Below are 24,706 nucleotides of genomic sequence, written 5' to 3'. Positions count from 1 at the left end.
ACAGCTAAAAAAGCGGAAGAAAATGATAATTAACTACTGCCCATCCTGATACATCTCTTCTGATTATAAAGGTTGTGTACACTAAAGCACACAGCAGATAAACTTAACATCCCTTGCTAAATTAAGCTCTGTGCTGCAATTTACCATAGTTGAATCAATAAGGAATGCACAAATAATACAGATTATGATGAACTCGCATGATTGTTTTAAATTTAACACCTTTAACTGTCTTGGGATGTCTGAATTTCACGTTTAACAACTATAATGAGATGCGATCCAGTGGTACATCCTTCATAAACTCTCCGACATGCACTGCTCTCTGCCTGGAGCTCAGAGGAGCGCATGACAGCGTGTGGCTCAGTGTGTGTGGCTGCGTCTGTGTGTGTGACAGCTGAGCGGAATCCTGGAAAATAAACCAAACTCTGACCAACGTGAGAAAAGTTTACTTGCACGTGACTTGTTTAAACTATTTTGGTTCATTTAGACCAAATTGTAACATTTTAATCTCTATTTCAGAACAAACCAATCGATCTACATTCATGAAGGCACCCTTAGATTAATATATTTAGCATTATCAGCAAGATAATTTTCACAGTATTGAATATTTATTTTTACATGGCTAGATAATTTGATTTGATTTTAACTGTAACATGTTTGATCCATTACAGCACTAGTGTGGACTATTGATGTTTGGGATGTTGCTGTGTGTTTTAGGTGATTCTTCACTTGTCACCCGAGTCTAAAGGAAACTATAGAATTAGGCTGGTTTTAGGTTTAGTGAACCAAGACATATCACATTCTTTAGGAGGACGCTTGCATAAGACAAAGAAATAGCACTACTAAACAAAGAAACAAAACTAAACAAACAACGACTAATTTAAAAGACTTTAACTGTTCAATAGACAGTTCAGCATGTTCAGTAGACATCTAAACGTCAGCAGGAAACATTAAAACAACTCCACCCTCCACATTAAACGAAAATTAAAACAACATTTTTCAGATTTTTGCAGCCCAAAATAAATTCAATGCAACATTTCTTTTCAAGAATTATTTCAACAATTTCAACTGTATTTGCAGCGTTTCTTTGGGTTAATTTGCAGTGAAAACTCACCAATAACCATAAAGTATTTGTATAATCATATTGACAGTTGACGTAGGAGTTAAACATACCTGTAAATTATTCTGCACAAAAAATCTAAACTTAAAAAAAAAGCATTGCGAATTGCATAGCTTGTCCTTGAACTATGATAGGACTCTTATAATCTGCTTCTAAAACTCTGATATGGTTCTGCTCAGGGCTTTGATAGGGGCCTTCACAAGACCCATGTGTTTGGGTCTGTATTTTAAAATGCTCAGTCGTGTCTGGTCGGGACCCAATATATTATGTAATATATCACGTCTGTGTGTAATAGGCAAGTCAATCAGGCTCGGAGAACTCCTCATCCACCAGTGATCAGTCGGCAGCACTTTGCACGTGTTTAGGAAATAAAGTGGCTAAAACACAAGCGTGAGTATTAGACTACCTAAACCACGAGAAGCAGAGCTCGGTTTCATTCTCAACAGTGGACATTGTAATACTAACAGCCATTGCCTTGATAAAGTAAGGGTAATGTAAACAGTAATGTGGACGATCATCCGTTATATCTGATTTTGGGACTACTAATAAGAATGAATAAATGAATGAATAAATAAATAAAGCTCTTTTGACTGTAGAATCTATAAGTAAGGTAACAGAGTGGCAATGTCATGCGCACATATGCTCCACCACAGTCAGAGAAGGCTTCTTACAGCAGTCAACAACCAAACAGCCAAACAGCCAAAAAGTTTAATAGGATACTCGTTAATAGAAGTTCGATGTCAATAAGTGGCAATCGGGTGCAGTCAGACTGATGTCTTCCAGCCAGGTTTGGGTTGGTTTTGGGTCCGTTATTTAAAGCATATCTCGGGTCTGCAGGTGTTCGTTCTTATTTTCAAATAACCAAAGATATCCCGGTTCGTGCAGCAAATTTACAGGTCATTTCGGAGAGTCAAAAAATTCTGACTCAAACCCTAAAAGACCAGTACATTTGCTGCACGAACCAGACCATGATGCATTAGGCTATTTGAAAATAAGACCGAACACAGAGACCCGAGATATGCTTTACATTGACATTTACATTACACTGACTGCATTGAGAGCACGACTAAAGTATATGGCCAAAATGTACATCATGATACATTTCTTAATTTCAGTCTATTTAATTTAATTTTGATATCAATAAAATATTTTAAAAGCCCACATCTAGAGTAAATGATCCAAAATCATGAGATCATGACATATAGTCTTAAAATGTGACTTTAGTGACTTTACTAAGATTTATAGCATTGTATCACTTAAAAACACATCCTCCTGTACAGATAATCTTTATCTGTGACAGAGAAATTCCTGGTCTTATGACTCCTATACACATTTTAGAAAATCTTTAAAAGTTCTTGTGATAAAAATTCTACCACATGTATGCACGGTTTAGTACGGTTCGGGTCAGTGCAGGTCACCTTTATCAGGCTTGCGTTCTCAGTCTAAAGGGTACACTTTTGGTGGGCGTGGTGTACGACAAAGTTTCAGTCGACATCAATCTCACTCTGGGAAATCTCAAAGTAAAGCTGTACGGGTCGTTCACATGTCATATGGGAAGCACCTCACACAAAACAGACGCTTTATATTAGAGCTGCACGATTCTGGCTAAAATGAGAATAGTGATTTTTTTTTTTTTGCCTAAAATAAAGATCACGATTTTTTCACAATTCTGTAGATGTAAAATAAAGGTATGGTAAAAACAAACATATGGCACAACATCGACAATAATATTATGTGTAGGTCTACTGTTTTTTTAAGTAATTCTATTCTACTTAATTATGATGTTGAATTATTATGTTTGAGATATGCTTGCTATATGTCATATTAGCCAAATTTATTCACTGGTAAAATCAGACATTTGCCATTATCAGATTATATTCAACAATATATAGGCTGGAGCAGTTATACTGACATTGTAAACATTTATTTTCATGCACAACTGTGGGTTCGCTATAAAAGAAAAAAAACATATCAAATGCTTGCCGTAATCATAACTCTAAACTGATCTGAAGTGCACACTTTCGGTTTCATTTTGACTGCTAAGTGCTTGTTTATACTTCGCGCGTGGCTACCAAACGATCACTCGGTCCCACAAACTGAATATTAATTTACAACTGTATTAATTGTTACTCGCAACATATGCAAGTTCTGTTCACTAAAGTAGACACGCACGTGTCCATCATTAAGTAAAGCGCGCACACGCGCCCTCTGTGATAACACCTCACGGTCAGCAGCTCAAGTCACGTGTGATTTCATTATATAAAGACAAAAATGACATTTTTAGGTGAATTATACCTTATAAATACATTATATGACTCATTCAACATCATTTGGAGGTGTCAATGTCACTGAGCAACGTGTGTGAAACAATGAAAAGACTCGTGCAGCTGCCTTTTCTTCTCTCCTGAACTTGAAAATATGATTGGCAGAATCGTAGAAATGCTGGATTAAAATTGTCTAGGGGGTCGAATCGAGATCGCAATCTTTTAATGATTAATTGTGCAGCTCTACTTTATATACATAAATACTTGTGTATAAATGTTCTTTAATAACCTTTATGAACATGGTTGGATTATAACTGCAGATCAAAGTGCGAAATAGCCTACTGTAACGCCTGCGACTATATAAAATAAATAAATGCAACATAAAATGAACAAATACAGCCCCTTACAGTCTCCGATATGTTACCAATTACAGAAAAACTACACGAAACATACATTTAGGCCTTATTTGGATTCAAAAACGTTATGGAAAATAGCCCACAGTCAGAGCAAACCTCTCATCTGTACCTTTAATCTTTACCAGCACATGTAAACTCTTGTTAGAAAGTAATTCCGGCATTCCGAGTTCATAATAGTCCAAAAGGCGATGACAATAATTAAGCATGACAGTTTGTTCATGTTTAAGGTTAGAGAAAGAATAATTTGCTCCTTTGTTTTTCCACACTTCACTGTAGTGTTTGTCAGTTTATGAAAGGATTGGATGTCAGAAGCACTTCAATGATTATGCGCACGCTACCATCATCAGCCCAAGAAGTTCGTTATTTCAAATACAGATGCGCACATGAGCGATCGCGAGCTTCCCGAACAAAGTAAAACCTCTTGCATTTTTAGACGTCCTTTTTAGACGGCCTCGTTCAGGTCAGGCCATGGTTCAGGTCGGCCATGGCTCATTAGTATAAGTATATGAATCTGATATAAATCTTTGATAAATACAGTACAGTTTTTTTTTTTTGCTGCTTAACACTAAACACAGAACTATAGAAAACACAGCTACATTGTCAGAGCAAAAAAGAAACACAGTAAAATAGTAACACAAGAAAAAGTATTGTAGGATAGAAAAGAACCACATTGAATGCAAATATGAAGCACAGTATTTTAGGTCACAATTAGTGTTGTTAAAAGTAATCCTGTATACCACAGTTGTGTGATTTATAAAAAACAATTAAATGACCTGTATATGTTTTTTTAGTTACACATTAACATGTATGTATTGTGCACAATTTTTAAACAGTGCACATATCGAAGATATTTAAAGAGAAGTCTTTCACTCGATGTAAAAAATCCTACACTTTTCCTTTTCTTTTGTTGTGACTAAACCTATTTTACTAAATATTAGGCTAAATAAGGAGATGAAAACGAATAGACTATAGATATGTGAAGTAACGAAATTGTTTCAGAGAACTATGATGAAATGCTGGTTAAGCATTTAAACGTAAACAGTCATTTTAACAGAGCAGAACGCAAACCTTAATGTGTAATAACGTAAATGTAAAGAAGAGACTGTCGTGTATTAAATACTGAACTTGTAATCAGTGACTGGAGGTGGTTTCACTTTCGAAATGCGGTATAAACACTTCTCATTTTGGCGTTTTTAATTCTTGTGAACATATTCAGGTGCTGCTTATTAATTTGACAAGGCTTCTACGTTCGTTCTTGCTATCAATTGCAAAAGAAATAATCGATAAATGGTTTCTGATAAACCGCTGTGACAGCTGAAGGCACGTTGTGATGTGCGTGCACCCGGGAAGGAGTCAGATTTGTCTGGGAAATCAGATTTCGATAAAACACCGGCACTGCATGTTCCTTCATGTCGTGTCAATGATGGGTTGCTCTTGAACGATTCATTTATTTTGAACAAATTTTTTTATGACTCATGGAGTGCATCATTCATTTGCGCACATTTGTGCAAGTGGAGCTCGCATTCTATCTTGGAGTGGTCTGTTTCACACAAAATGCACACGTGTAGCCTCAAACCAAGTCAATATGAACAATATTGGATAATCCTACATTGTGTTGGGGAATCATATGAATATATCCCCAGAACTCGATACACCACTCAGCCCTAACATCCTCTGAAAGATTTTTCAGCATATCAGGCTATCACAAAGCAAAAGTAAAACAAAGCAGAGTGGACATTCATTCATTCATTTTCTTGTCAGCTTAGTCCCTTTATTAATCCGGGGTCGCCACAGCGGAATGAACCGCCAACTTATCCAGCAAGTTTTTACGCAGCGGATGCCCTTCCAGCCGCAACCCATCTCTGGGAAACATCCACACACACATATTCACACACACACTCATACACTACGGACAATTTTGCCTACCCAATTCACCTGTACCGCATGTCTTTGGACTGTGAGGGAAACCGGAGCACCCGGAGGAAACCCACGTGAAGGCAGGGAGAACATGCAAACTCCACACAGAAACGCCAACTGAGCCGAGGTTCGAACCAGCGAACCAGTGACCTTCTTGCTGTGAGGCGACAGTATAACCTACTGCGCCACTGCCTCGTCCAACAGAGTGGACATTTCTGTTTAAAAGTTGATGCTGAAAATTGACCAATCAATGAAGCTATGAAAAAAAAGCAACAGGACTGTGAATGCACTATTTCACATATTTTTATTTTCCTTATTGCTCTTGATGTCTACAGGTTGATAAAACCACAGTGCAACATAGTGGTGGTGATTTACTTTTGTTTGTTTACATTGCTAAAATGTCTGCTTTGTTTTATGCAACAGTAAATCATTGTTGTTTACTTTTTGGAAGTTGTAGTGGTGCTTTCTTTTCCCTGAAATAACACAAACATATTCCTGTTATTAGATTTCCTAAAATATCTTACTGAATTTCGGACATGCTACTGCATACAGAATTTTTCTTAAATAAATCGCACATCCCTACAAACAACAAAAGCAAAAAGAGTAACCACACTATGAGATCTTCCAGAATGCATTTTACCTCGAGATTTATTATTTAGTTTGGCTAAAAGTCTCTTTGACAAAAACGACAACTGCGCCTAGCTAAAGATTAACGACTTTCAGACAATAAAGCAAAAATCATGAGCCAAAATTAAGGTTAAAGTTCCCAGACAAGCCACAAAGAACATTTGCAGACAAGGTATTTACCTTTTATTAAAATGACATTAGTTTGCTTTGCCTTCAAGAGTGTGAAAAAAAAGACTTTCCTGTGAAAACCATCATCACAGGTGTAGTCACAGCGCATTAGCACCTCTCAAGTGCAAATATAACTGAAAACATTCAACCTGACGGTGAAAAAACACTTAATTACACACTTCATCAGTCAAAATCATCACACATCATTTAACAGTACTGAACGCACACAGGCAAGATGGATGCTGATGAGTAGGATGGTCCAACAAGCATTAAGAACAGAAGCCAGAGAAACAGGTCTCTACAGGTGCAACGAGACTTCACTCCTATTAAACCAGGAGTATACAAATACACAGGCTGCCCGTAGACATTGTTAATCAAACACATTACATGCTGACTTGTGTAGAAGATGCTGAACATGCAACCTGTATGTGCCAACCGACAGCTTTTTAACACATTTGAAGTGCTAGATATTGCATGCATGAAGCAAATCATTAGCATGCACACGGCGATCGTAACAAAAGCCCTTTATGTGGTTATTACTGGAAGCTGAAGATGCTAAAAACTGGCTATTCAAAGTAAAGGTTACTAATACAACATATCAATAAAAAACAAACCAAGCAGTGGACTAGCCTGACTAGCGTTATAACCAAGCAGCAACCTCCCGCTCATGAAGCCAATACAGAAGTAACTGAAACCGTAATTCATTGAAATTCCGCTAGTCCTGGCTCCATATGGAGCAAATTTCTATTGACCCCACTGTTAAATTGGCCAACTTTATGGCAGAAAAAAAGGGATTTACAGCCTGGTACAAAGAACTATTTTGGTTATTATAGCTAATATTACCCTTCATGACAACTGTAAGGGGGTGAATTTTTTTGTATAAATCATCTATTTCCTTTATATTAGATTATATTAAGTCTGCATAATTAAGAGCGTGGCCACTTGAGTGACAGCTAGGTCTCACTTGCCAGCTTATTCTGGCTGATAAGCTGCTGAACTCGGCATATACATCATATTTTTGTTTTGTTTTTTGTAGCTTTACACAGTCAGCTGCATTTTGGAATTAATTCTTACAATTATCAGATGATTTAGCATGCTGTGTGCACTTAATTGTGCTCACAAACCATTCACGTGGCCTCCATTTCCCAGGTGAGTGAATTTATATACTTATACCATATCTAAAAATGTATTTGTTTTATTCTTGATCATTTAACATTTTCTTTAGATCTGTAATGCACTCCAGAATCTGACAGATTGATTAGCTGTAGGCTCTAGAACAGTCCTCTGAAGCGTGTCATACAGTGTTATGCCTGAATTTCATAAATAACTTTGCATTTACTAACACAGACTATGTTTGAAGTATTTGGAAGTAATTATCATTTTCCTCCTGTAGAAAAAAGTCATAAGAACAATGTTTAGTGGCTCAACTATTACAACAGTGTTTTTAAAGACTAAACACTTTATAGATATAGTGGACAACCAAGCACATGTGGTCAGAACACAAACGAGTCGCAGTTAATGAAGTATTAAGCATTTTTTCCATAGGTAAGCCCGTCTAAGCAAAATGCCAGCATGCGTCTGTAGCTCCGTTCATGCTCCGCCTCTATGCCCTTGTTTGGTATGCCCCGGTTGGCGCGATGCCACGCAAACAAAATAATGACGGATGGCCAGGCCTACTAGTAGCTTCATTTGGGTTCTTCATAAACCTATGATATTTAAACCCACATTTATAATGTGTTTGTGTTCGTAAGAGAAGTATGATGTTAATCAAGTCATTAAACAAACTAGAAACCCAAGCTAGATTTGAGAATCTAAGGCTACGTTCACACTGCAGGCAAATGTGGCCCGAATCTGATTTTTTCCCCCTCATGTGACACAGGTGATGACAGTGTGAACAGCCCAAACCGCATGAAATCTGATTTTTCCGGTCAGATCTGTGCCACTTTCATATGTGGTCTTAAATCAGACACAGATCTGATATTTTGCAATGCGACCACAGTGTGAACGGTCATGTTGGATTTCATGTGACTTTTACACAATCTTTGAGCGACATGCGTCGTCATTCTGTGCTGCAAACATCCTCTACCCCTCAGGAGCTCAGTAGAATGGCACACAGGGCGATTACAGAACCACAGAAAGTTGGTTGTTCATGTTGAAAAAGATTTTAAAGGCATAACTGGTGCTTGTTAACTAATCTGGATAACGATTAAGGCACGGGTTGATCACGAAGCCGAAAAGCGTCGTGGGTGTTGCGGATGGGGGATCTGTGTGCAAAGGAGGAAGATAACTTTCTCTCAGAGAGAAAAAAGAGCAGGTGCTCGAGCACCCAAACCGCCCTTCTGCACGTGTCTGCTGTTTATAACGAAGTAAAATTAAATAACTCCGAAAAAACGGAGATAAACCAACTCCGCCTTCACAGCTCAGTCTGCGGCTGCTTATTAACCCTAGATGAGTTCACTACACCGGTGATCAGAACGCCACGCACAGCGCTTGTCATAAATCACAAACGATCAGTGTTTTTTTTTTTTTTTAATCACAGGAGACTTATTTTAGGTCTCAAACGCCGAAATACACAGAAGTTGTAGCAGAACAATCATTTACAGTACATGAATTACAGCACGATTGTTAGTGAAAAGGGTAATAATCATATAAGCATAATCTGACAATGTGCTTACTCATGCAGAACACACGTGTGTGGATAATTAGACATTGTGTGCTCTCCGTAATGCACTTTAGCGCTTGCGGGTCAGTTTAGGACCAGGATCTGTTCACACTGCAAATGTGATATTGGCCACATTTATAAGAGCAGTGTGAACAGCCATGCAAAAAAATCAGATCTGAGAAACAATCTGATTTGAGCACTAAGCCTCGCAGTGCGAACGTAGCCTAAGAGCAGGGCTCGAAATTGCAACCGTTTTGGTCGCTGAAATTTTATCTATGCGACAACAAACTATATTTGGAAGCATCTGTCCAAATGCAGAAAATTGTTGCCGTTTGACCAGTTTCCACTGCAAAATGTTCAACGCATGTGCGTATTTAGAAGACAAACACACAGAATGCATCTTTGCAACTAAAAACGATAAATGCAGCACTCAGGAATAGTTTAAAACAGTTTTCATGCCAACTTGCTATAGTAAAAAGACTGTAATGCTTGCCCCGTCTTCAAGCTCTTCTTATTGGCCCACAGCTCTTGAACTAAATATGAATGGATTAGGTTATGTCAGCTGTCAATCACTTAGTCAATGCCTTTAGATTATTGGGAGTTACAGCCGAGAAAACGTAAAGGTCCTAATACAAGAGAATGAATGTAACACAGATTTTGTGAAGAGTGGATAAAAGACTTTCAGTCTTAGAAGGTCAACTATGAAAATGACTAAAGCCATTCACCATAAAGTCAGAGGGATGAACTTTGCAGGTAATTTGCCACAAATTTTAAGCACTGACTATTAATCAGTCGTTTAATATTCACGATGCTGTCAGTTGTGCAACTGCAAAAGGGCTTGCATCCACTAAGAATAAAATAATATTGCAGCTCATAATAAAGACTTATTTCTGTTAGGATGACGTATGCAAATAATAGGTTATATGTCAATATCAACTCTGCAATATCAGACACCACCTGTGAGAACACGTCACAGTAATTACTGTTAACTCATCTCATCTCATTCACATCAAGCAGTGCATGCAGGGTCAGGGAGCGCATGCTGTTTTGTTTGTGTTGACTTCAAATGAAATAAAACTGTTAATATGAAACTTATAGTAATGGTGCTCATAAATTTTGGTGGGTGATAATAAATTTTGGCTTGTGCGTCTACATTTTTTATGCTAGGAGCACCAGTGCTACCAAGTAAAAAGGTTCATTTCGAGCCTTGTTAGATACTTTGTGGCTGCAGCACTAGTTTATTTTTTAAGGGTAATGTGTTGTATGGTTTCCAACAATTATTGGAGCACCAAGAATGACTAATAAATCCATATGAAACAGTCCCTTAAGTCACACCTCGCTTTCAGTTTAGGGCTTTGGCGTGTTTTGCACTCACACTACAAGCGTACTGCGCCAAAGCCCCAGTGAACCTCGCTCAGGCACACCTCTTCCAATCGTGCCTGAGCCCGATTCAACGCACTCACACTTCTCAAACGATCCGGGAAACGGGTCCGGGCACGGTTCGAATAGCATAGTGTGAGTAGGCCTTCAGATGCATTCACATCCACGCCGTTTATGAAAATAAAAGCCTTTGAATATTTTTCCAGACACATTTAGCTGCTAGATGTTAGTCAGATACATTTCTATGTTCATTCTTAATGCCAACTGTGTCAAAAAATAAATAAATAAATCGATAAAATGCTTATGATAAACTGCTATTTGTTTACCTTCAAGCTCTGACGCGTGTACACGTAAAGCAGCCGCTGAGCGCCAGCACACACACATATTATGAATATCTCGACATGCGAAAATGTTCCTCCTAAGGTTTTCATCGAAGTTGTTTACAATACTTATCCATCAACAGAGTTTGACTCAAATGTTTACAAATACAGTTTCCAGCTGTTGATGACATACACAGATCTAAACTCACACCTGATAGGCCTGTCGTGATATCTATTTTTTGTTGTACGATATATTGCAACACAATATACATTGCGATAAATGATATTATTATCATGTTAAGGCCATTTTTTGCTACTCAATATATAATGCCAGAATGACAATACAATAGCATCACAATGCAAACACACTCTACCAAAGAACACATAATATTTTGATCTTACGAATATTTAATATATTTATAGTATTAACAAATTTAATCACACTAATTATTATTATTATAAGTTAATAATTAGGCACTGGAATCAGAATGTGAAAACTCAAATCCTAAATAATTAATAATAAGTGTTAACAAAACAGTGTAAGGTGAAAAGTTACAGAGGCTGCGATATCCACAACCAGATCTTTTTTGAGTCGTCAGACACCCACATGAAAATATACTAAAGTAATTTACAGTAAATACTATAGTGTTTTTAACCATACTGGCACCTACAATAGAGAAACAGGGCATCAGTATATTGTAAATAGGTTCAAATATTCATTTCCAGTTATCAATGAAATAGTTCCTTAATTATAGTTTTGTAACTGTTAAATTGTTTAAATTCAAAATTAAACATATACATCAGTGTAAAACATGACTGGTGGAAAAACATTTTCCTCTGTTAAACATAATTTGGGAAAAATTTATGTATAAAAAAATTCACAGAAGGGTGAATAATTTTGATTTCAACTGATAATTGTTTTGAACACTCGTGATTAAAATTTTGACCAAAATAATCGTGATTATGATTTTTCCGATAATCGAGCAGCCCGAATATTGACAACAAACAAAGGCGTAGTTTGATGATACTGTTGGAGTTTTGGTCTTCATTTCATTCTACTTGACTCCTGCAGAAACAATGTTCATGGAAGAGCTGAAATATTCAGAATTTATTATTAGGGTAGCATGAAGCAGAGTAAAGCCGCCAAAGTAAAATGACAGCAATTGATGAATGAAGCAATTGTTGATGAGAGACCAGTGTGATGCGGCATAAAAGCAGCGGAACTTTTATTATGCCACAGTCCAACGCTTAGTTATTCCGCTCGATATCTGTCTGTTTTAACAGACAACAAACCAAAGCATCTTTGGAGTGTCCATGTTTCTGTAGTGGAAATTTTCTTTAAGGAGGCTTTCTCAGTGGTCAAGAAGACAAATTCTTGCCCAAAGTGTCTTTTAAAGTTTTATTCTTTGCAAAGAATGTGAGACCTTTTTTTTTTTTTTCGAAGAATAAGGGCGTACTCACTAAGGGTGTCACGAACCCCTAATTCCTCGATTCGGTTACATTTTCGATTCAAAAGGCACAATTCGATCCGATTTTCGATTATGAATAATTAATTAATTAATTAATGACCAATAAATTATTTGTAGCCTTCCGTTTAAACTACCTGACCTGGATGGTCTTTGTTTTACCCATAAACAAATCATACAGTAAATGAATAAAGGCAAGTTACACACATAATTACCACCTGTCAATCACTTTTTCTGCGGGACTCGTGAATAGGCAGTGATCTGTGTCGTTATAATGGCGTTGGTAAAAAAGACGCACAACCAACAGGAACCAGCCAACAGTATTTGAGGTGTTTGCTAAAATGACTAAGTACAAGTGAGTGAAAGATTGAAGCAGTCCTCTGACTGCCTGGACCTGCTGTCTCGAGCGCATGGCTGTGTGCGTCTGTGTCTATGTGGTCACGTGATGTGCATTTTCAGAGGTAGAGAGGAAGGAGGGCTGCTCAGAAATGCTACAAGCCACTGTGGATGTCAAATCGTTGTTGTTCTAAAATGCCATTTAAAACAAAGACAGTGTAAACAGGGCCTGAGTGTGTACTTTTTGCGAGCGGATTTGCAACGGGGGCGGGCGGAGGATCGCGATGCCGGTGTTGTCTATCGGACGAACCGTACGTAATACGTACATAGCAGAGCTTGCAAAACTGTGTTTTTTTTTGTCGACAACACGAACGTTGTCAACATAACTTACTGGAAATCCAAAATGCTTACACACCGGCGACTTCATTGAAAGAGGAGAGGGTTTAAGTTCTGTCGACGGGTCTCCTGCTTCTGCAGTTTAACAAGCACTTAAACAAGCCTGTTTTTTTCCCGCTTGGCAAGCCAAGCTGATGTGACATGGGGGCGTGACTGAGATTCTATTTTTTGATTCGATAATCGAAATTGAGCATAAATTTCGATCGATTTTGACTAAAAATCGAAATTGTGAAACCCCTAGTACTCACACTAGGTACAGTTGCCTCGAAACGGGCCAAAGCAAGCTTGTTCCCCCTCCCGTCTCCCCCGGCCCGCGCTCACACCACAAACAGGCTTCAGCACGCTTACGTCACGATATTTTGCCGAACAGATTTGCCACTTTTGGCGCTCATAAACAATCATAAAGCTATCGTGCTGCAGGAATGAGGAGGTCTGTTGAAGGCGCGCAGCTGTCATGCAGTGAGGGGTTTGCGTCTTTAATAAACTACGGCAGTTTGCGTTCACTGAACAGTAAGAATTATTAATAAATCCATATGAAACAGTGCCTTAAAAGTCACATCTCGCTTTCATTTTCGGGCTTTGGCGCGGTACGGTTGTGTGTGAGTGCAAAACGCGCCAAAGCCCGAAAATGAAAGCGAGATGTGACTTTTAAGGCACTGTTTCATATGGATTTATTAATAATTCTTACTGTTCAGTGAACCGGGCTTAGGCACACCTCTTCCAACCGGGCCAGGGCCGCCAAGTGAACCATGCTTGAGCCCGATTCAGCGCACTCACACTTCTCAAACGATCCGGGAAACGGGCCTGAGCACGGTACGGATGGCATAGTGTGAGTAGGCCCTAAAACTTTAAAAGACACTCTGGGTAAGAATTTATCTTCTTGACCACTGAAAGAGCCTCATTAAAGAAAATTGGCATTACAATTTGGTGTCAGAATAGTGGGATGTCTTGGAGGAACTTTTTCGAAACCCGTGGACAGTGACTAATCATCCTGGGACTTCGTGTCACAGCCCTGCCCCACGCGTTGAGGGTTGAGGGACCGACCACCGGGCCCAGAGAGGAACCCCACTGACATCTGGGAAAAAGGAACTTAAGTGGCATCTGAACTCTGGTAAAAGACAAATTCTTTGTTTACTACACTTTGGGTAAGACTGTCTTCTTTTCCACTGAGAGAGCCTCTTTAAAGAAACTTGCCACTACATTTTCTATTAAATAAAACCAGCAATCGAGGATGAATGATTCATTATGACGACACATGGTCTGTGTCACTAGTTAAAACTGCTCATTTCTCTGGATGTGAACATACTTCAAAACATTTGAGATAAGCACATAATCCAGCAAAAACATATAACATTACTAATGTTTTTAACATGTCGTGCCTAAGAAAACACCTTTTTAACAACTACTTCTCTTTGGTGAACTACCCCTCTTTAAGTCAGCTGATCATGTCAATCAATAGTAAGAGGTAGACCCTCTATATTCAATACATTTTTTTATCTACAAAACCCACACGAATCTCTGCTTTAAGTGATTTTTGGTTTTAATAGATAAAAAATAAATACTTTTCAAAATTGTAACCAACTATAGAAATGTTAAGATCATAAGTGCCTCTCCGGGCAATCTATGAAACGATAAAACCTTTTAAAAAGTCCAATCACTAACAAAAGTCACCAAATGCACCTTTACTGCTGTATATCATAGCGCCAATTTCATTTAATATCAGCAAGTGTCCCGGGACATTCTGACGCATCTGTCCCCTTACTTCGTGCACTTTCGATTCCATGTGCTGCTCTACTGGATAACGTCAGATGTGCTTTCACGACGTGAATGATGCAATACATTATAAAACTGACATTAGAGGAGTTCACCTACACTCACATGCACACAAGTTTGACACAACCTTTTCCAAAGTGCGTGTCAATCAAACGTCATTGTCTAAACTTCGGATGCAAAGCAATGCTACTCTTGACATGCTAACTGTATTAGCAACTACGCTACAAACACTACACAGGAGTAAAGGAAAATTGTTACATCTCATAAAGAATGATGTGAGTGGCAATACACTCTCACTGTTGAAAATAAAGTGACGTTAAAGTTCATTTCTCCTTTAGTCTCAAACTAGTTTTGAACAGCATGCGGGTGAGCAAATGATGACTGAAACTTTATTTTGGGGTGCAGTAAACCAACTAACTGAACTGTTTCTCGGCTCATCGGACAGCTGCGAGGCACATGGCGTGTGTTACAGTGCTTAGAGAGAATTTACTATGATCTTATTTTGCAGGTTTTGGGATCAGGCCTGCTGGACTTTACCTGGTGCGTCTGGAGCAGGTGCTGTCAGCTTCGCCCGCTTCGCATTGGGAGGGCCGACGTCGAGCACATTTTCAGCCATTGCGATTCAAGTGAACTTCTGGCTGAGTGTTGTGGGTCAAAAATGCAAAGTGAAGGATCCTTTCGTCGGAAAAAAACAGATATTACCTTACTTTTGAAAGACGTGGGGAGTGTGGAGCGGCTCGGCGGAGGATTTTCTCAAAAAAGCAGCAACAGCGCCCCGCGTCGCCACCACCATTCACCCCATGATAATCCAACACCCAACACCCACATTATCATCGTTATATTACCGAGAGAAAACGCCTCCTTTCCGCGAATTCAACGCAAAATCCCAAATAAAATAACCATAGGAGTCTGCGCGCTTGAGCGTCGTTAATTTTGCAACGGCACACGATCCATTTTCTGACGTCAATTTTTTCCGTGCAAAAATCCTCTGGCTTCTTGTGAAAATGCACGGTTGCATAAAAATGAGATATTTTTGCAAAATAGTCTCCTCGGCGCTGCCTGTCCTCCAAAAGCGTCCGGTAAACAATAACAGCTCGGAGCGAAATACGGACGCAAGCGCCGCTCTGAAGGGGAAACCAGATATACGAGGGTTTTGTGGCCGACGCACGCCGATTAAATCCAGGGTTTTCCGCCAAAAATTCCTCCGCGCCGTTATAAAGGTGTCATTTTCCGCTGAACGGGGTCGTCAAAGCTCGATTTGAATGCTCCGTGTTCAAAAATAAAAAATAGTGCTCTATCGAAATCCTGATTCCGAGCCGCGACAAGATGGCGGCTGTTGATTCCTTCGATACAAAAAGTTTTTTTTTCTTTTTCCAGATAGACGGAGCCGAGGGGGAGGGGGAGCGCGCGGCGCAATCACGCCCTACGTCAAACCTGTTGTGAACGCGCAGAGCGGCCACTGGAGGCAGTATACGACCACGAATGAGCTGCTTGAAAACAGGGATGCCCTAACTTTATCCTACGAAGAACCAAAAGCCAAATATCATTGAGAGCCGTGGCCTGAAGGTAAATATACCAAACTACTGTATATTACATTAACGTTGCCGTGAATAATTTACTGATTTATTTAATAATATTTAAAATAAATAGAAAACATTATTTTAAATCGTATTAACTAATGCAGTATAACTTTTTAAATAACTCATTGCAATAAAAAACATAAACAATCACATTTATAACACAGTGGATAAAAAAGGTTACATTAAACTTGAATTGACAATCTCAAAACCATCAACATCACTCTCCCTTACTTCTTAGATAAGATGGCGGGCCAAATCAAAGGTCACCATGGGCCAACGTTGGTCCCCAGGCCCTAGTTTGGTCATCTCTGGTTGAAAAGCTCTCTGACATGTATTTAAAGTCACGTTAAATACACTAACAGAAACAGAATTAATTCATTCATTTTCTTTTCAGCTTAGTCCCTTTATTAATCTGGGGTTGCCACAGCGGAATGAACCACCAACTTGTCCAGCATATGTCTTAAGCAGAAGATGCCCACAGAATTTTATATCAATTGTAAATATATAAATTAAACTGTTATAGGAAACAACATATTAGTATATTTTTGTATGCTTTGAAGTATATATATAAATATATAAATGTATTTTTTTTGACCTCACATCGAACTTACACGACACTAAAACATCTAATGTACGACAAAAGTAATTAATTGCTAATAATGAGTTATGGCTAGGCCCACACAGAATCTGCACGCACAGCAATCCACAGATTTCCGCCGATTTTAAGCCCATTATTGAGTTTGTGTGTGTGTGTGTGTGTGTGTTTGTGTGTGAATGTGTGCAATTTTATACTTATTCATTTTTTTCATTTAATTTCAATAATAATATTGATTAATATAAAAATGTTCTTATGATTTATTAACAATACAGTTTGTAAAGTATTATTTTCTGTCTTTTAGTAGAGTTATAATATGGTAGACTTGCTTTGTTTACCCAATAAGTGGATCTAAATGGATTTGCATTGTAAAAAAATTATATATATTTTTTTATTTCATATACAGTTGAGGTCAGAATTATTAGTCCCCCCCCCCCCCCCCCCCCCCCGTTTATTATTTTCACCAATTTCTGTTTAACAAAGAAAATATTTTTTCAACACATTTCTAAACAAAATAGTTTTAATAACTCATTTCTAATCATTGATTTATTTTATCTTTGCCATGATGACAGTAAATATTTTACCAGATACTTTTTAAGACAATTCTATACAGCTAAAAGTGAAATTTAAAGGCTAAACTAGGTTAATTAGGCAGGTTAGGAAAATTAGGCAAGTTATAGTATAATGATGGTTTGTTCTGTAGACTATCGAAAAAAAATATACAGCTAAAATACCAAAAAATGTCAGCAGATTCTGTCTGGCCCTAGTTATAGCTATAAAATGACTGTCAAACATCCTATTGAAGCATATAATCAGAGTAACATCGTATTTAATGGAATGAAAATGAGGCTAAAGAATGCTAAAGAATAATCTAAACTATAATTTACCAATATACTAATTGAAAAATTGAGTTTGTACATATTGCAGGCCGATAGCCAGAGAGGGGTTCGAGTGGTTCTCACTAGCAAAGGTCCAGAATTTGTCTCATACATGAGCTCATTTGCCCCATTTTGACTGCTATGTAAGCATAAATTGTAAAAATAACACCTCGAAGAAGTCTTATGACTGAGATGAATCTGACGCAAGTGAAGTCATCTTTCACTACTGACTTATTGTATTTTTGTTAAATACTTTTTACAAGTAACTTTTATTCTACATCTTGGATTTCATTCTTGAAAAAAAAAGACCAATAAAAAAAGTGTAAAGCACCAAAAGTAAATTTTGAAGCGTATAAAAGTTATTTGTAATACTAAGTAGGCTATTGTGGTTATCCATGAATTTTAAATGTACGATTTACAAGAAAGGCTAGAAAAAAAAAATCAAGAAGCTCTACATTATTATTATTTAAGTGGCCAAATTCTGACAGAAAAGTTGAATGTGCTGGCCAGTTTGTTATTTTTCTTTTAAACGTCAATTTACCTTGCTTTAATAGGTAGTTTTTAATTTAATGCCCTAACAGATTTCTTTCCGCCATATTGATATATGATGTGATGAATTTGTATTTTAAAAATAAAATATATAAAAATATTTTTTATTCTAAATCTTTAGCAAATGTGTTTTGAACATCAAAATGTGAGATCATGATGACCATCTCACATAAGCTAATGCCAGCAAAAAAAGTGCATAAAATGTCCCTACATGCAGAATTTAAGCCTCATAGTTAAATAGAAAAAGCAGCGAATGATTGCAAAAAGATCTGGCAACGGGCCTGTATTACACTGGTAAATATTCACCACCTTGGAAGACAAAGTTTTGCATTCAGATTGAGCTTTACAGTTTTTTTATATCAAGTTTTGTTCTCTACCATTTGTAAATATGCTGTCACAGAATATATGAATAACTCAATTGAGAGAAATGTAAGATACGGCTTATAATTCCAGAGTGACGTTGTAAATATTCCATCGCATAAAGTTTCTCCATCAGCCTTATTTTCATGTAGAATTAATCTGAGCATATTCCCATCTCCGACACATTCCATCTACACACAAAACACAAACACACAGCATTTCTGAAATCATTTCTTTGTTTCTCTACTCTTGAAATCTGGCACATGCACATTGTATTATCAATTCTGAAAAATAAAAATCAAATAAAACAATAAATGATATGTACATACAAAGTGAGTGCACTGTGCAAATGTATACAGATTATGCTTTTTTGCCTGAATATAATGGCTAATAAATCAATACCCGCTGTGTTTCTTGTGCATAAGAACATTGAGGAACATGTGCTGCTGAGGAAAAAGAAGAAAAAAGGGAGAGAAAAAAACAACATCTTGTCCACATTCCACAGCTCAGTCTCGCAGTTTCTGCCCACACTATTTAAACTCTTTGGTATACACATATTCCCAACACAAAAAAAAGCCTAAATAATTATTACACAGTTATTAAAAGCATGTGAAATCATATTTAAGGGCACATTTCTTTAACACTCTTGAGCACCACAACAAATCGGTTATGTGCACTTTAGATTTGCACTAAAACATATCGCCTATGCACTTAGGATTAAACCATCTACAAAATAAAATGATGAAGAAGTGAAAGGCCAGAAAATAAAAACACTGATTCATATTAAACTTTAAGAATTCCAAAACTAAAATGCAGAAAACCTACAGAAAAGGCAGTGGTGGGAAAAAGTTGGAGCAAGCACACATAAAACGATCAACTATAAACTTACACACATTTTAGTTCGTTCAAAATAAATCATAAAAGAATTAGCAGAATTAAACCAAAGGCACTTTTCAGAGCCTCGAGGACTAAAATAGATACTTGTTATGTTGAAACTAGGTGTCCCATGTGTCAGTTCCCTTCTTTAAGTGGCTCGCTTTCATAAATATGCCCTTTTTAATATTAGGCTCTGTGGGTGAGCGTCGATCCATGCACAGCCCCAATAAATATGAATGCATTTAATACAAAACAACATACATTATGCACAAGTAATTCAATACTGTCAACACTGAGCTCCTTTTGCCAATGGAGTGATACAATAACTCAAAAGGTGAATGGCTGGAAAGCAGTGCACAATTAACAGCAAAAATCCCTTTTCCATCCCGAAAAGTTCCATTTAAAGATACACAGTGTACATTAAAAAAAAGAGACTGGAATTATAATTCACATCAAAAAGGAAACAATAATATACAATAACATACTATTGTGAAAGCTGTCCCGATATTTTGAAAGCAATCTGGTATTACGAATGATGAAAAAAAAGTAGGCAACATAAGGCACTGGATTCTTTTAAAAAGGAAAACTAGTGATTGCTCTGTAAACAAAATGAGGAGGGGGATTTTTCCTTAAATCTCAGAGCCCAGCTTATTCTTAACGCATGATACTGATCTAACTTGCTGTGAGAAGCTAAAATGGCTTCGCTTGATTGTTGACTGAAATGTAAGACGCATCGGAAGATATACTGCAGATTATTCTCTAGTGTTCTGAACCCATCGGAGACAAAAAAATCAGCAAGAAAAGCAGGCACAATCTGGGAACAACAACTATGCTGGGTAAAAAAAAAAAAATTAAGTTATGGCTGCTATCAAAATTCCAACAGAATTTGCTCACTCAAAAAAGGCAGGGATTGATGTTTGATACCAAATTCGCAGCTAAAGCTGCTCGCAGACTATGGTGAAACATCTTCCTCAAGGTCATGGAGTGAACGGGTATCATAAGTGCAAGGTGATTGATCAAATCAATGGCGGTTCCAACTCGGGCTCTGCTGGCATGATCATAGAATGGCTGATACTTATAGGAAAAGTTGAGGCACAGAAAGAAGTCAATTAGTAATCAATGCATTGATAAACAAATCAGCTACAAAATCAGTTCACGCTTCATCAAAGGCCTCATTAAGTGGATAATTTAGTAATTCATTCTTTATCCAACTAATATAAGTGCCATGCTTGCTTGAAAAATTTGGATATTCCCTCATAGGTCATAATTGTGCTCAGAAATTAAGGTTAGAGGGCCAAACCTCCAAACATGTTCTGAAATGCATTCATTTTCCTCTAATAAAGTGGATAACGAGAGCACACAGTGTGATTTCCGCCATCTTGATTGTTTAAACAAAGCTGATTGTGCTGTTTTACTAATTTCAGGAGTTCAGGTTGCTATTGTGCGCGAGCTGCTTTTACCTCCCATTGATAAAAGCTACATTGTTTGCTGCCAGATATATTGGATATTAATGTGGGCTTTGTATATAGAAGCGTCCATTGTTTATCTATCTACCCTTGTCTTTCCTTGGTTTTATTTGAAAGTGAAAGTGAAACTAATATGCTGTGTTTCTTTATAATCTCCATAATACAATAGCAACTAGTTTATCAATGACCTTGTCTTAAGTATACACGGAAATAAAGTGAATATGGCATAAGAGGTGTAACACTTTACAATTTTATGTCCGCCATCCACATATTTCCAAAAGCCACGCTGATATATTTGTTTAAACATCTCTTTGATTTGTTCATTCGAGTTAGATTACTGAAGGCACTTTATAAACAAAACCAAAAAAACTCATTTGAGAACATCAGAAATATGAACCCCATTCGTTCCCTTCTGTGCTACACTGTGATCCACACAGCAGATGCTCAGCGCACCCATTTCTCCAATTATCAACACTTATGCCCAATACAGGCTAATGCTACTCATTGGAACAGTTGTGGTCAGACGTTGTGTTGTGTAAAAAGACGTTGATTTGAACTGTTCTTGAGGAAGGACTGCTGGTAAGCCGAGGTGAGGAGGACGTTTAATTCACTCCACTGCCCTGAGCTTTGTACGCTCATCTGCTTCATCTTCCTCTCCTTGTAAAGGTGTCTCTGGTCTGGCTAGCGGCGCGTACAGTTGTGCTATTGAGGAAGGTTGTGTACCACTTAGCGATGGTGCTTGATAAGGACTGTCGTAATCCTTTTCTTTGAGCTCAGGGACAGAAAAAGCATCCCTAGTAATCTGAGACGGGCCTAATACAGGACCCTGAGGCACACTGTGGCCACTGATAGAGGCAGCATTGGGAGAGTTGGATGGAGGGATTAGTGGTGCAGCGTGTGTTGGTGTTGTTGTATTGGCAAGTGTGCTAGGCTCTAAACTGTCCACCTGGCCTTGTTCCAGGCTTTGTGTGGACCCCATTCCACCCTCGTTCATTTGCGGAAACAGGTAAGTCCTCATTTGCCCTTTCCCTTTCACGTTTACAGTGCCGCGATAATCAAAGGCGTAGTTCATTCTGCTGAGCACACAGTGGCTCTCTTCGCTGACCTGTATGCGGCACTCAACTCCAGTGCTGTCCATGCGGCTGGCGATGTTGACCGTGTCACCCCAAATATCATAGAGCAGCTTTGTAGTGCCGATGACACCAGCAGTCAGGGGTCCGTGGTTGAAGCCAATTCGTAGCTTAAACTTGAAACCCAACATGTTTTTGTTAAAATCGTCCACTACACGCATCATTTCAAGGGCGAAGTCAAAGAGGGCGCATAGGTGAGCGTGTGGGTGGGGCTGCTCTTGGCACTGCTGCCCATTTAATCCAGACGCTGCCATGTAGGTGGCGCCAATGGTTTTAATCTTCTCAACATTGGAGAATGCAGGCTGACGTAGCAGTTCATCGAAGTCTCCAATGAGTTCATTGAGTACTCGGTAGCACTCTTTCCCACCTTCGTAGCTTTCTTCGTAAAACTCGCTGAAGTTGACGATACTTGCGAAGATGACTCCGACGTTGTCGTGATTTTTAGAGTAGCTCTGGTTCACCTTCAGCTGCTCCGCGACATGGATGGGGATGATATTACGCAGCAGCCAGTCTGCTTGATCTCGCATGGTCTGAATCTTGATGCGATGCTTGTCGGCTTCCACATTCCCGTGGTAATGCAGACGGTAGCTGACCTCGAACTCCCGGTTGAGGAACCAAACTAGCAGCAGCAAAAGGAAGAAGGAGAGCACAGTCTCTAGGACGAGCAGGTCAAGCGCTGTGGGTGCAGAGTTCGATTCGCCTAACAGATCCACTTGTGCACTCTGGTTACTCATATTCCTGGAGAAAGAGAAAGACATTTTAGATTTGACTGAGTGGTGTAGGTTTACAAAGTCATAATGCCAATGCAAAATGCAAAATATTGTTTGTTTAAGATTCAAACTGGACTGAAATAGTTTTCGATTCACAAAAAGAACCTGCTCAGACAATTAAATAGTTCACAAACTATTGCCTTGATTTTAGCTCATCAGAATCATTATTTTTTAATTGCACTAATTTTATAGTGCACGTTACACAATGCTCAATTCTGATTGGTCAGCCATGACCAAACTAATAACACAGGCTCAAAGGGTTACTTTGAATCATTCCGCTGTGGCGACCTCTGATGAATAAAGGGACTAAGCCTAAAAGAAAACAAATGAATGAACTAATTCATTGCTATAAAAAGTTTCACCAGATGGTTTGAATTCTCTATTTTACTTTTACTAGGGAGTCTAAAATATTTTTAGGTGCAGAAATTGAATAATCAAAATGTAAATTACTTAGGGGTTCCTTGTCTCTAGTACAAATATCTGAAAATATTATTTCTGAAAGTGGGAAAAAAACCTATAAGTCAAATTTAAGTGAGATTTTCCATAAAACAAGCTAAATAACCCACCAGTGTGGTAAGCAAAATAATCTAGTTTTAGGTTTGAAATGCAGATATTTGGACATGATACAATAAAAAATATATATTTTTTTATAAATGTAAATGAACACTATATCATCTTCATTGTATAAATAATTGAAAGCAAATTAATCCTTGCTACGCCTCCAAAAGTCATAATTTCTTATCCCAAATGCTTTAAACCCTCTTGAAATGCTTCGTCACAGGCCTCAAAGAATAGGTCTCAAACTCAATTCATGAAGGGCCGCAGGTCTGCATAGTTTTGCTCCAACCTTATTCTAATACAACTGATCCAACTAATCAAGGTGTTCAAGAGTAGTCGTAGTAGAAGGTGTGTCTAATTAGAGCTAGAGTAAAACTGTGCATTCCCTCCAAGATTTGAGTTTGAGACCTGTCTTAAATACACAAGCAAACGACAAACCTTCACTTTATTATGGTTAATCTTAGTGGTAAGTCTAAAAATCCAGTTTTGTAGCACCTGGTTAACTATAATTCATACTCAACATTGTAACTCCTGCGATGTGATTATTGCAGATGCGCTTGCTGCAATATTGTTGCTGAAACAATTATTGTTATTGTACAGCCCCAGCTCATACTAAAAAACTTGATGAACTCAAATATTTGTTATACGAGTTCATCAAAAAAGCTCGTTTTGCAGAACAACTTTCAAATCTGGCGAGTGATCCTTATTTGATTGGTACATGTTGCCAAATAAGTCAAAATCTGATCAGATTTATGTTCAAAAGTTGTGTAGTGTATTCCAACATCAAGGTCGGTTCACAACAATAAGAACTGTAACAAAACTCCACACAATTATATTCTGTTTATTGTGAACATGCTATTTTGTTTTGTTATCTGCCACTTTGATTGGTCCAACTCTTGGATCCAGATTTGCTTTAAATGCTTTTATTTATTTTTTTATTATTATCTGCTGGAAAGGTTTTTTTTTTTTTTAATTTCAGATATATTGTTTATGTGTTATTGTTACAGCTGCGTTAGGGGCTTATTCTCACAGAATTTAAAGTAGTAATAAACAAAATATATTTTATAAACATTATCTTTGGTGTGTAGAGCCCTTTAAAAGT

General features: G+C 37.9%; 2 protein-coding genes and 1 long non-coding RNA gene across 6 annotated transcripts in view; 1 reads left to right on the top strand and 2 right to left on the bottom strand.

Moving 5' to 3' along the window:
- crebbpa (CREB binding protein a) overlaps positions 1-16,194 on the bottom strand; it is an 86,496-nt gene extending 70,302 nt beyond the window's left edge. For all 3 annotated transcript variants that reach the window (XM_005161769.6, XM_005161770.6, XM_005161771.6), the window contains exon 1: positions 15,380-16,194. In XM_005161769.6, coding sequence (XP_005161826.1) covers positions 15,380-15,458 — 79 coding nt within the window. In that variant the 5' untranslated portion in view covers positions 15,459-16,194. The remainder of the gene's footprint in view (positions 1-15,379) is intronic.
- LOC141380291 (uncharacterized) overlaps positions 15,514-24,706 on the top strand; it is a 55,871-nt gene continuing 46,678 nt past the window's right edge. The window contains exon 1 of the long non-coding RNA XR_012398065.1: positions 15,514-16,408. This is a non-coding gene — a long non-coding RNA (uncharacterized lncRNA). The remainder of the gene's footprint in view (positions 16,409-24,706) is intronic.
- adcy9 (adenylate cyclase 9) overlaps positions 19,023-24,706 on the bottom strand; it is a 74,006-nt gene continuing 68,322 nt past the window's right edge. For both annotated transcript variants that reach the window (XM_073937745.1, XM_003201097.7), the window contains one exon: positions 19,023-23,014. In XM_073937745.1, coding sequence (XP_073793846.1) covers positions 21,754-23,014 — 1,261 coding nt within the window. In that variant the 3' untranslated portion in view covers positions 19,023-21,753. The remainder of the gene's footprint in view (positions 23,015-24,706) is intronic.

This window comes from Danio rerio, chromosome 22, assembly GCF_049306965.1.
Source record: "Danio rerio strain Tuebingen ecotype United States chromosome 22, GRCz12tu, whole genome shotgun sequence".
NCBI classification, from domain to species: Eukaryota; Metazoa; Chordata; class Actinopteri; order Cypriniformes; family Danionidae; genus Danio; species Danio rerio.
The sequence above is the reverse complement of the archived record's forward strand: the minus strand, read 5'-3'. Positions and strand labels throughout refer to the sequence as shown.